Source organism: Helianthus annuus, chromosome 16 (genome assembly GCF_002127325.2).
Source record: "Helianthus annuus cultivar XRQ/B chromosome 16, HanXRQr2.0-SUNRISE, whole genome shotgun sequence".
Taxonomy (NCBI): Eukaryota; Viridiplantae; Streptophyta; class Magnoliopsida; order Asterales; family Asteraceae; genus Helianthus; species Helianthus annuus.
The window spans coordinates 141,185,326-141,198,962 of NC_035448.2; the positions used below are offsets into that span (position 1 = coordinate 141,185,326).

Genomic DNA, 13,637 nt, shown 5'->3' on the forward strand with positions numbered 1-13,637 from the left:
ACAAGCATCTGGGGGGATATGATTGAGGTTGATCTCAGCAACGAACTTCTGAAATACCTCCAACATGTTGACAACTTCAATGGTCCGAAAGGAGCTTTACTTATCGAGACTACTGTTTCACCAATTGATTAGGAATTAGGATCCTGTATTTTATTGAATGCTATTTGCTGTTTTGACAATTGTATTTTATATATAATTAGTTATGTTAAAATTATTAATCAAAGCTCTGTTATTTGTTGCGTGAAAATTTGATTGAATGAATATTGATGTTTGAGAGTGTAAAAGCTTGTTATTGGCAAAGGTCTGTTTAAATGATCAAAGCTCTTTTATTGTGAACAGATATTTTAAAATAAAACAGTGGTTGATACATCTGTTGACTTGGGTCAACAGATGGATGAACTTTGTATGCTGTTTGACACTTGTAGTTTTTATATAATTAGTTCTGTTAAAATTATTAACCATGTTTGTTATTTAAATTAAGTAAATAAATATTTAGGTTTGAGAGTGTAAAAGCTTGTAATATTGGCAAAGGTATGTTTAAATGATCAAAGTTCTGTTATTGGGAACAGATGTTTGAAAATAAAACAGTGGTTGATACATCTGTTGACTTTGGTCAACAGATGTTTGTAACTACTGTTGAGAAAACTGTGGTTGAAACCGCTATTTTGTTAAAATGGTGGTTTAAAACCACTGTTGTGTTAAAACAGTGTTTTGTGGAGGTTGAAGGGGATTGAAATGACTGATGGGTTAAAATATTGTTTTTTTTGGATAAGGAAGATTCTTGAATTACTGTTTATATAATGACTGTAGTTAAAGCTCAGTGTTTTAATCCACTGATAGACTATCCACTGATAGTTATAGTCAGCTACTGTTTTCATTTTCAGCACTGTAATATTGGCAAAGGTATGTTTAAATGATCAAAGCTCTGTTATTGGGAACAAATGTTTGAAAATAAAACAGTGGTTGGTACATCTGTTAACTTTGTTCAACAGATGGATGAAAATAGATGTTTGGAACTACTGTTGAGAAAACTGTGGTTGAAACATCTGTTTGGTTAAAATGGTGGTTTAAAACCAGTGTTTGGTTAAAATAGTGTTTTGTGGAGGTTGAAGGGGATTGAAACGACTGATGGGTTAAAATATTGTTTTCTGGGAGAAGGAACATGCTTGAACCACTGTTTATAAAATGACGGTTGTTAAAGGTCAGTGTTTTAATTCACTGATAGTCTATCTACTGATGGTTATAGTCAGTTATTGTTTTCACTTTCAGCACTGTAAACTACTGATATTGATTCATCAGTGGTTTCCTAACAACTGTCATCCATTATTCATCAGAGGTTCTCACGTGGACAGTACTTAGTCGTCAGATCTTTTGTAACTGTTGCCACGTCAGCATTCACTTTTTCCACCTATAAAACCCTGATCAAAACCCCAAACAGGGTTTTCACTGTCGAGTCGAATTCAAAATTCCTTTCAAAAGCAGCTTTCATCAAATTCTCTCAAATCACTCATCTTCTTCCTTCGTTCTTAACTACCTTTGATTTATCATGGATCTGCCATTCAAAATCCGTCATAACTACGTGAGTACACTTGCAAAAACAAGTAAAAACACAGGTTTTCATTCCGTGATTGATGCACTTTCATCTTCAAAGTACAAAACTTTGTTGACTTGCAATGAAACTATCTACGTGGATACCCAACGAGAGTTCTGGAAAAATGCAAAGCTTGAAACTAAGGACAAAAAGACCTTAGCTATTAGTTCATCAATAAGGGGAATTCCAGTGGTCATTACACCTCAAACCATTTCAGAGGTTTTTGAAATCAATGATCTTACAGGTAAAAGCTCTTTCCCAAAAACAAAGTACCAAACTGATTTCTCTGAGAGAGGGTATGAAGAAGAAATGAAAAAGGATACTTTAGAAAAGGGCAGTTTTCCTCCTGCTCCGAGGTTTTTATTCCATACCCTCTTGATGTGTGTGTCAAATAAAATAACATCTTTTAATGAAATACCATTGAAAATTCAATACATGGGCTATGCTATCATGGCTGAACAAAATTAACTACTCTCAGGAGATTTTCAATGATATGGTTAAGAATGTTAACAAAAAATCATTTTTACTGTTTCCAAGGTTTTTAAGTTTTTATCTTCAAAAGAAATTTTCAAAGGATAATGCACATGTGCTTATTCAAGGAAATCCTATTCAAATAAACAGTCTAACTTCTGAAACATTCACAAGGCTGTCAAAACCTTTAAAAACCCAAACAGAGGTACTTGAGCAGAATTTAGCAGTAACAACTGCTCCTCAGGCCCCTGTTGTTGAGCCCACTGCTCCTGGTGATCACAGAAGCACAACCACATCTGTGAAACCCACACAAAAAATCACCAAAAAGACCAAAAAGAAAACTATCCAAAAGCCCTCCAAACCCACCAAAAAGGTGACTCTGGAAGACGAGATTCCAGAGGTAACACCTGTGACAACACAAAAGTCACCTGAAACCACTGCTGCTACTTCCTCACAGCAGATGGAAGAAAGATCTCAACCTGAGCCTAAAACTCCTCCTGCATCCTCTCAAAAGGATCAGGTTGTATCAACAGGGACACCACAATCAATGATACGTCTGTTGGATGCACTGGATATAGCTCAGATAAAAATCGGTTCTTCTCAATCACCTATCAATGAGGATATACCACAATAAGTGACTGAGTCTCGTGTTTCTATCTCTGTTAACCTACCAACAGTTGAGAAAGCTACACTGCAGGAATTACAAGTAATTCCTGTCAGTAGTTTAAGTGGAGCATCTACTACTGTTGTTGAACCCACCGGTTTACACCTGGACAGTAGTTTCATTAGTGAGATTCCCTTGAAGGCAATTTCTTCTTTGGGAATCATAGTGTCCACTGGTGTGTTTCCATTATATGCTGGTTACCTTAAAATGGTAAGCTCTGCTGAAGAAAGAAGTCCACAGTACTGAGAACAAGGGGCATCAGTGGATGATTTTTGGGAAATTTTTCCTAAGTCAACCACTAATACAACCACCACTGGTGGGAAATCAGATGATCCCATTAACTTGGGTGATGGTTTAAAGTACAAAGAATTGACGGAGAGGGTTGATAAACTTGACATATCTGTTGGAGAAATCAAAACTATGCTGCAACAGTTGTTACAAGCTTAAAAGGCTACACCCACTGCTGCACCATCTGCAACATCTGATCCATCTGCTGCTGAGCTATGGCATCTGTTTCAACCTCTATTTCATAAACAAAGACAATATGCAGATCAACAGCATGAAGTTCAACTTCAAATGGTCAGAAATGTCATGGAAGCTAGGTACAAAGATACTCAAGCAGATATCAAAGCCATTAAAGCTCATCTGCTTCAAACTACTGACACTGCTCCTCCTTCAATCATCTTTGTTGAAAATCCTGATGATGTCAAAAAGTGGGAGAAAACTAAAGGGAAGAAGGGAAAAGAAGATGATTTATACATGCCAGCAGATCGAATGTCCAAACTTGTGGTAGAAATCCCAAGACCAGATGGTTCCAAAAAGGTTGATGAGACTGAAAATGCATTTGCTGCATTAAAGGCAAACATGAAAGGATTTAAAAAGTTTGAGGAGGAGAAGAAAGTTTTGATGGAAAAAGAAGAGCAGGGTACTTCTAAACCTAAAAGAAGACAGCCTACTAGAAAAGTAAGTCAACGCAAAACCACACCTTCCAAAACCACCAAACAAACTCCTCAAATTCCCAAAATTTCCTGTCATCAAACCTCCAAACCAACAGATGTTAAAACTCATGTTGTATCAACAGTTTTTGGTACTTCAGTTGTTTTAACAGATGTTATCTCAACAACTGCCATCACTACTACATCAACCCACAGTCAATCCACTGTCATACCAAAAACAATATCACCATCACAAAATCCAGCTGCCCAAAAGCAGAAAACAACAATTGACACATCAACTGTTGTAGTGACCACAGTGGTTGGAAAACCAGTTGTTTCAACAGGTGTTAATCAGATACCAACTACTTCAATCTCTGCCACTGAAACCATAAATACACCACCAACTTCTCCAAAGCACAAAAGGAGAAAGATAACAAACAATGTAGTGGAAGATGACACTTCCCCAACTCTAACATCTACACAACCACTGTCCCTTGTCACCATTCAAAACCCTGTTCCATTATCTTCAGTTCAACTCATCAATCAAAACACTGCCATTGACCCTGCAGGAGTACAATATCCTCTAGATCTTCCAGCAGTCAGGGAGGAAATCAAATCCTTCTACTCTGAAGATGATCCTGAAAAGAGGAAACTCCCATCTGTTCAAGGTTATCCTTCGCCAAGAAATATAGAAGAATATCTCAAAATAAAGGCCCAACAAGCAGAGGCTATATCTAAAAGAGATACAGAGGGAAAGTCTGACAAAGAGATTCAAACAAATTATCAATATCTGCTCAGTAAAGTTAGAACTTTAGAGCAGTTCTCAAAAGTCTTTTGTCAGAAATTATCAGAAAAATATGATGAAAGCATGAGAAATTACTATCTTGAATACATAATAGCATACAAGAAGTACAGAGCAGAAAAGTATCAATACAAAGAATGGACCATCAGTGAACTGCAAGAGGAGACAGTCAGAATTCAAAAGATGATTCAAGACAACGTAAAGCAAACTCCTCCTGTTTGGGCCAATTACAAGAAAAATGTACTAAAAAGGACCTTGAAACTGAAAAGAATGAAAGAAGAGCTGATAACTGCTGATTATGGGTCAAGAAAGCAGGTTACAAGGTGGAGAGAAGAAAAGGTGTTTGCTACCTACAAAAAGTTGGAAGAGTTAAGGAAGAGAGATCCCACTGCTCCTAAAAAGCCTGATTATCCGAAAGCAGTGGTTCCAGTCAAACAACAAAAATTGCCAATCAGGAGACCCACTGCTCCACATGCTAGCATCCTTTATCAAAGAAGTAAAGAAAAGCAGATGGATGAATTAACAAAAGAAGACAAGGCCCAAGAAGATTACATCATCAAAATGGTTTTTCAGACATTTACAGAAGAGAAACAAGACTCAGCAGAATCTAAAGTTTAAGTTTTTATACTCTAAACTTTAAGTATTTACTGACTGACTTATTTATTTATTTTATTTATAAGTCTATATAAATATAACTATAATCATCGTTTATATTTTTTATGCATGGTTTTCTAAGAAACCACTCGTATTTGCACAATCTAAACTTTAAGTTTGTTAGACATCTTTTATTAAGTTTGTTAAAATCTTTTATATTTACTTATATAGTTGTCTTTTAGCTATAATAAATAACACGTTTTGGTAAAATATCTATACACATATCTATATGTTCTGTCAATATGTGTTATGCATGGTTTTCTAAGAAACGATCCGTGTTTGCACACGGGTCTTACCGCTAGTACCATATAATAAAAGAAATCAATGAATGGACACATGTCATTCATTGAAGTCATCTATTTTTATAGATAATTAATATCAATAAGAAAATAATTATATAATTAAATTTAATATAAATTTAAACAATTTATATAGGAGATAATATAATATTTTATAATATTTATAAATTTGTTATAGTTTCCTTCTCATCCAAAACTTTATCAAATTTTATCTTTACCCTTTCTTACCCCAAAATTCAGGAAATGCAATTTTTAACCACTTAACTTTTTATGAACTTTTTAAATGCCACTTTGACCCCCTTAAGAGTTTTTGCCTTGACGATATAAATTCGAGTTAGTCGGGTCGCGTATAATACGTTATGATTGTATGATATAAATTCGATTTACGTTACATTTTGATCCAAACGTAATGCAACTATAGGATATATTGAGTTCATTCGGATACGTCAAAACGTGCTTTTCATATAGTTAACATATCACATAACGCTTGGACTAATTCCTTCGATATAAATTAATATAATGTAAATGATTTATTTATTTTATTAAACTAAAATAGTTAAGGATATAACCTATTTCAAAAATGTTTATAAGGGGTAAACAAAAATATTAATCAATATTTATTGGTTCTATACTTTTATTTCCGTGTTCAATTCTCAACTCAAATACGGCAATCACTATGTTTACGTGACAATTATAAGAACCATCACCACAATCACCCCATCCATCATATATCGAGTATATACGTTAGTTTTTTTTAAAGATATTACTACACATATAAACAATCTAAATATTAACATCATATTAATTTATCGAAAGTTATATTAAAATTAAGAGTAAATTACGATTTTGGCCACTGTGATTATATCAGTTTTACCCTTTTTAGCTCAAAAAGGATTTTTTTTTAAATCTGAGCCCCCAACGTCTTTTTTCTAACCCTTTTGGCCCCCAACGTCTTTTTTTAACTCTTTTGACCACTATAAGTAAATGGATGTGGTTAGTGTTAGGGGCCAAAAGGGTTAGAAAAAAAGATGTTGGGGGCTCAGATGTTGAAAGATTTCTTTTTAGGCTAAAAGGGTTAAAGTGATATAACCACAGGGGCTAAAATCGTAATTTACTCTAAAATTATATATTATAAATTTGCAACATGTATGTGCAATAGGTGGTAGTACTTCCAGCATTAAAGGTTTTTTGTGCATTAGTAAGTTGTATTGTTTTAATTCTTTGTTGTACTTTTCTCTCTAAGACAACTGTCCTGCTACGTATCCTTCACCGACGTAAAGACTCCTAGGTTTTCTCATACTTGCAATTTCATCTTCCCCCTGCCTTCTTTTCCTCACAAATCTAGGGCTTTTTGGCTTTCAAGAAAAGTTTGAAACCCTAATTTGATGATGGAAGTTATGGAGATAGCGGACCTGTAGCAGTGGTGTTCATGGTTCCGGTGGTGGCTTGGTGAGTTGTTAGGGTTTCCAATTAGAGGGCACCGACGAGGACGGTTGGAGATCCGATGATGGCTATGGCAGCAACAACGGTTTCAACTTTTCCTCACTCAATCTCTCAACCTGAAACAGAAACTGCATCAAAAAATTAATTTAAATAATACCAATCAGCAACATAAAGATGCATTCACGAGTTATACGTAGGGCGTATGGTGTTCCATGTGTGGGGATGGTTGTACGTTTGGTTTTCGGGTTGATACGTCTTCCTATTCTTGGCGCAGGTCTATGCTTGCCATGTGTTGACTGGTAGAAACTGGCGGTGGGATGTATCTCCTTGACCTCTACCGCTTTGATTTACGATCAAAACGTCATTCAGTCTCTCTCTCTCTCTCTCATATGTCTATTGCAATGCAAATCCCCTGCTTTGTCTCTCATCTCTCTTTCTCTATCGCTATCGCAAATCCAGTCTGAACGAATGACGACTATTGTCAGGGTACCATCGACAGTGTTGTATTGTCTATGTGCTTGCTTTCGACTCAAATTCCGACCGGTAAGTTTCAATTTTGTACAGGCACTACCCTCATTTGCTTACCAGTTAATTTTATTTTTCGAGTTACGTCCGGTGGTTGTGTACGTTTTATGTTTCTTTGCTGGTTGCTGCCCGTCAATTGTGCAATTCAGGTTGTTGTACTTCATTCCGACGGGTAAGTTTCAAATTTTGGACTCTTCACTGCTCTTTACGCACAAAGGTGATGAAAGATGTTCAAACAAGCAAATGTTGTTTCAAAAGTTTCTATGATAAATGTAACTTTTTTGGCCCATAGATTGTATGTGTTCAAGCCTTAATTCTTTATTTTTGTCATGATAAAACTATATTCTTTAATTTTTTTTTACCTCAATTATGCTAACAGGTATATGAGACCCCATAATCAATAAATCAGTCTATGTATGTGGTGTAACAAATGTGCTATCAGATGATTTTGTACCCAATAAGACGCTACGGGATACAATAAACCGAATACTGGAGTCAAATAACAGCAGTGCTGAAAATGGTGGAAGTGCTTATCATGTTAAAGGTATATATAATAACACAAAGTATTAACCATATATAGTAATTAATAAATTGGAAGCAACATGCTGATTGTGTGATTGTTGTGAAGCTTCATCGGGAAGCACATCCACAAAAAAATTTGTTCTCTTATAATATATTCATAATGTAATTATGCATGTTTTGTTTCAGGATCTTCTAAGCATGTTTCTGAGAAGACAAATGAGGTGTGAAGCTTGGCTTCTAAGGTGGGTCAGGCGATAGACATGGCTTGTGATGCTAAAGAAGATGGCAATGCGAAAGCATATGAAGCATATGCATACATCACTGAACTAGCACATGAGGCCATGAGAAAGGCTCAAGCTTTTGCTAGGGTGGTTGAAGAAATACCTGAAGAGAAAGGGAGTTGTGCATATGATCCTTTGACCGAGGGGACTGGTAAAGCAATGCGCATTGGTTCAAATGTGGCCCAAAATGCCAAAGAAACAGCGAGTGGTAAGGCATTCAATGTATATGATAAAGCAGATCAAAAAATCCGAATGGCCACAAAAAGGGTTCTGAACTCCAAGTGACGGTGGAAGGTAAAAATAAAGCATAAGATGCGTATGGTACCACTTCAGAGAAGGCTGGCGAAGCTAAAGAATCTTTCAAAGATGCAATGTCTCAGAGATTTGTTTTTATCATGATGTTAGCAATGCGATTTCTTCATCGCACAATTACTTCTCGCCATCTTCTCCGAGCTTAAGGTTCTTTTTTGATTTATTAGGGTTTAGGAATTAAGAGATCTAAAAGGATTGATGTTAGTTGAAATTGATAGCTTATAAGTGTATGATTTAGATTGATTGTTATGTCTGATATGAATAAGTTGAACTATTGATCATACTCTGGTGATTTTGATTATCAGTGTACATAGTTTAGGTAAAGCTCTGTGATCTTTTGTCTACATAACAAATGGGACATGGGGGGATTAACTAGAAGATTTATTATTAATCTTAACTTTAATAGTGAACTGTTTATAAGAAATGAAAATTTAGTTGTGTGATTTTCAAAACATTATGATTAATGCAGCTCTTTTTTATAAGAAAACAAAATTTGTGAGGCAACTTTTAATGTATTTTTTATTAATGTGTGGGAAATCCAAATGTTAGATTTCTAATTATGGAAAGAGTCATTACTTGGTTGCTTTTTTGTTTACTTGAAATTGTTAGTCTCTTCGTGTAATTGATTAGTCAAGAGTTTGACTTAAAAAGACTGGGATAATTATAGCCTTAGAATTTTTTTAAACCAGTTTTAGCGAGACGAAAAGAGCACCTAAAAGGAATATTTGTATCAACATTAAAATGCTAAATTATTAGGCTAAGCCACCATAGTTTAATTATAGGCATTTGTAGTTTGGTGAGGTGATGATGATTGTAGTAGAATTTGTGTTTAGCCATCTTACCTTACTGGTATATATACGCCAAAGGCATTTTGTACATGGAAATCATCTATAAAGTCTTTATCTAGCTGGCCAACCACCACTTTTGTAGATCTTTGTAAATCTCACTTTATCATAAACTACTTAGGGAACAAGGTATAAGACTATGCGTAGTGATAGAGAAAAATAATGCCCTCAACATGGGGCATTATTCGACACGTGTCATCCCAGTCAGCATAGGGCGTTATTGCGAAAGTGGTGTAGTGGGAATAATACCTAATAATGTCCCTTCCAATCATTAAACAAAAAAAAACAACAAAGAGATGGTGATTGGCTAGTCAAACTTGGACACATGCAAAAGTGGAAGTTGTCAGACCATGCTCAACATTGATTGGTTAAGCAAATCATGTACACAGCGTTATAAATAAAACGCCGGAAACCAATTTTTGAATTTTTTTTAAAAAAAACGCCCCATGTAATGGGGGGAGGGGGCGTTTTTTTTCAATTTTTAAAAAAAAAAAACGCCCCACTACGGGTGGCCTAACAACCCTTTATTAGACCAGGGAAAGATGTAATGGTTGCTACCTAGGCAAATGTATGATGGCTGCCAATGTGTTATGGCTGCACACATCCTATGGATCAACCAAATTGTTATGCAGATCTTGTCATCTAACCATGATAACCCCGCCGCAACGCGCGGGGGTTATATCCTAGTTAATATAAATTTGAAATATATGTCATCTGCATGCATTATGAAGAAAACCTATTAATACAAAATGTTATACGATATATTTGACAGTAGATAATCATAAAATCTTATCTAAACTAAAAACTTTTCTTTTTCTTGGTACATCAAACATAAAACTATGTTATAAACATGACATATAAAATAGTTAAACGAGTTTTAAACATAACTTTTTTATTATTTAGTATATAAAATTATATTTTTTCCACCCGTGAATACACAAGGTTTTTTTTTTTAAATATAACTTTTTATTGTTTTTTATTCAATACGTACAATACACGAGGTTCTTAAAGTACATTTTTTTATTATTTAATATATAAAATTATATTTACTCAACACGTGTAATAAATGAGATTTTTAAAATATATTATTTTTTATTTAGTATATAAAATTACATTTATTAAACCCGTGTAATACAAGGGGTTTTAACCTAGTTGATTTATAAAGGAAATATGATTTTAAAAAAAATATTAAAAACAAAAATAAATGATAAAGGAAAAAATATATGTTAAAACTTAAAAGTAAAGATAATAATAAACTATTATAATATTAAATAATAATTTAAAAAAAAACTATATATCATTATAAAAAATAAAATTATTATTCATGTTCTTTCGTAAGCTATAATAAAAATAGAAATGTTTATAGGAACCACAATGAATGAAGTTAAAATTGTTAGAAAGTGAATGGTGTATATTCATGAAGATGATTATGGTAAGAGTTTGCAAGAAAAATCACATCCTTGCACGAACCAATATTAAAATATCCATATTGAGATCACTTCACGTATGATAGTAGTGAGTTATGGTCAAGCGTTAACTAGATTGGGTGATTAAAAAAAGTCGAGCTAGACCATGATCCAGGTTCAAACTGGTTTATGTTGGTCAACAAAAAGTCAAAACCGGTTTCGGGTTGTATGGGTTCGTTGACCAGTTTTTTCGACCGGGTTCAGTCAAAACAATTTTGAGAGGGTTTTGTACCGGTTTGGTTTGGGTTCAAACTGGTTTCAAAGGAGGGAGTTGCTAACGGCTCTCAAACCTATCACCTACATTTAATCAAGTTGGAACCAGGTTGGGTCTCCATAGTGTTCAAACCTTTTTCGGGTCGGGTTTCAGTTTCAAACCAGTTTAGGCTTTGAAGCTCTCTTCTTATGGCATGGTGAGCCTTAGAGTCTACCTTAGGTTTATGTTGTTGCTCAATGTTGTCTTGCATAAAAAAATAACATTATGATATTATGTTGTTGCTCAATGTTGTCTTGCATAAAAAAATAACATTATGATATAATTGCAAATGCCATAAGATAGTGGAAGGTCACACGAACAAGAACCAAATGCACTTAAAACACATTATGACATAGTTGCAAATATCACAAGAAAGTAAAAAAAGTGAAAAATATCACAAGAAAGTAAGAAAGTTAAAAATATCACAAGAAAGTGAAAGGTCACAAGAAGAAGAACTTAATGGATACTATATGATAAAATGAATAATATACTAGACACTCTATATAAATTAGTATTAGGGATTGAATCTAACACCGTTAATCTATATAGTTGCAAGAAATTTAGATTCAATAGTACAATTTTAGATTAATATGTGGAACCATAAAAAAAACAAAGAATGTTAGCGATTAAAGAATGTTCCAAATCTATAAGAACTGATAAAAGAAAACCATATCCAACATTTAGTCAAGCAAATATTATGGGCATTTATAAAAATTCAATTCTTTATTTTGCAAACCAAGTATTGTTGTGTCCAAAATCCCCCATACATTTGCATTTTTACGTAAAAAATTATTTATTTATTTATCAATATGTTAGATGTCACCAAATCTATACCTTAAGAACCCGGTCGAATATATGCTCCCCTTAGAATTTCAATTTCTCTCCTGAAAAATGTCGATTTCAATCAAATTATCTTCCTCGGCACGGCATAATTCGATACTTCTCTTCTCGTAAAGATCTACCGAAATCTCTATAAGCTCTTCCCGATCATCGTCTTCCTTTTCCCATTTAAAAAACACGCTCTCGTGTGTTTCCCACTTTTTGTTCATCGGAAAATCATCATCTGACGAGCTATCTGTCTCACTCTCGGGGTAATACATCGATAACGATGGATATCTCTCGATTTCCGAGAAGTGTTTATCCGTATAAACCATGTTCATTTCATTATTATCGTCTTCTTTTTCTTCCTCTTCCTCTTCGTCATCCTCCTCCTCCTCTCCTTCATACGCTTCATATATGATCTCTAATGGTGCTTTCATGTTCCATTTAAGAAACTTCATTGTTGCATTCACTTGCTTGGAATCCAATTCCATTCTTGGGTCTACTTTATCAACCACTTGTGATGATGATTGTATGGAATATTTATCTAGTAACTCCCATTTGTAATGATCATCTTGGGGATTCAATCCCGAGCCTAAATCATGCTCGACTTCCGCTTGCATTTGATGGGATTCTTTGTGGGTTTGATTTCGATCCACCAAGTCAAGAAACCTTTGTTCCAAAGAAGTAAGTTGTTCATGTTGTTCATCTTTATGATCAAGAACTTTTGGTTCGAAACAATTGGATTCCTTTTCCAATCTCTCATTGGTACCTAACTTGAGGAGGAAAAGGAGTATGATTCCGGTGGAATTGAGGACAGGAGAAAGAACAATTCTAATAAACAAGGATGGTGCATAAAGGAGAATTAAAGTGTATAGAGTAACAATTGTGGAGAATAGAGGGTGTGAAGAAAGAGTAGAGAAATTGAATTCCATTGGTAGTGTAGAATTCAAGAGGAGAATGGAGAGTAATCCATTAGTAATGAGAGCTTTTTGGGTGTGCGTAAAAGCAAGGCATGGAAGCTTTAAAGCTATCTTCTTTAAGGAGTTAAATTATTGACTCTTTTATGTGTTGTGTTTTTTCATCTATATGTTACAACTTAACTATGTTTTATGAGTATTTCTAACCGGCTTATTTGATATAAAACCAATTTCAAGTTTGAACTTGTAACAACTTTATAATATATTTGTAAATATGCTTGATAGATATGATGAAAGTTAGAAAAAATAGTAGGGTAAATGATTATGGAACCATAACAATGCCTAAAAAATGTATAAATGTATAATGTGATTCTCGTAATTTTTATTAATTAAAAATAGATTCATTGTATGTCCAGTCGTATAATAATTTTAAATGCTTAATATATGTAACTCAAAAAATTTGCTGATGAAACACTGGTTAACACTAGGTTATCCCAGCTGGTCGTCTCGTGGATTAAAGGTTTAGTCTCTTCCTCCACTCACCGTTAGCTGAATCTCCTAAAAAACAGAACACCGGTGACTCGCCACAAGGAGGGGAACAAGGGGATTCTCCTTGTGAACACCTTCCGGCGTGAGAATAAGTACTGTTCTGAGGAAATAGTGTGTGTTAAGAGTAAAAAAGTGAGAGAGCAGAATCCTTAAACCTAGAGGTGGAGTCCTCTATTTATAGCCTAAGGATGAAGGAGGAGGAGGAGACCTGCCAGCTAGCCAGTGGGTGCCAGCTGTCCGACCAAAGGGAATATCCTTTATGTTCCCTTTGCTGTCGCCTGTCTAG

The 13,637-nt window shown here is 34.6% G+C and overlaps 1 protein-coding gene across 1 annotated transcript; it reads right to left on the reverse strand.

Annotated features, from left to right (window-relative positions):
• Positions 1–11,377: 11,377 nt before the first annotated feature.
• On the reverse strand, positions 11,378–12,950 carry LOC110916822. Its single transcript, XM_022161479.2, has one exon. It carries the CDS (start codon positions 12,815–12,817, stop codon positions 11,936–11,938), a length of 882 nt encoding a protein of 293 aa, XP_022017171.1. The 5' UTR covers positions 12,818–12,950; the 3' UTR covers positions 11,378–11,935.
• Between the last annotated feature and the right edge of the window lie 687 nt (positions 12,951–13,637).

Bases quoted from the DNA above. Each gene is read 5' to 3' on its own strand.
- LOC110916822 (XM_022161479.2), bottom strand. From the start codon at position 12,817: ATGGAATTCAATTTCTCTACTCTTTCTTCACACCCTCTATTCTCCACA.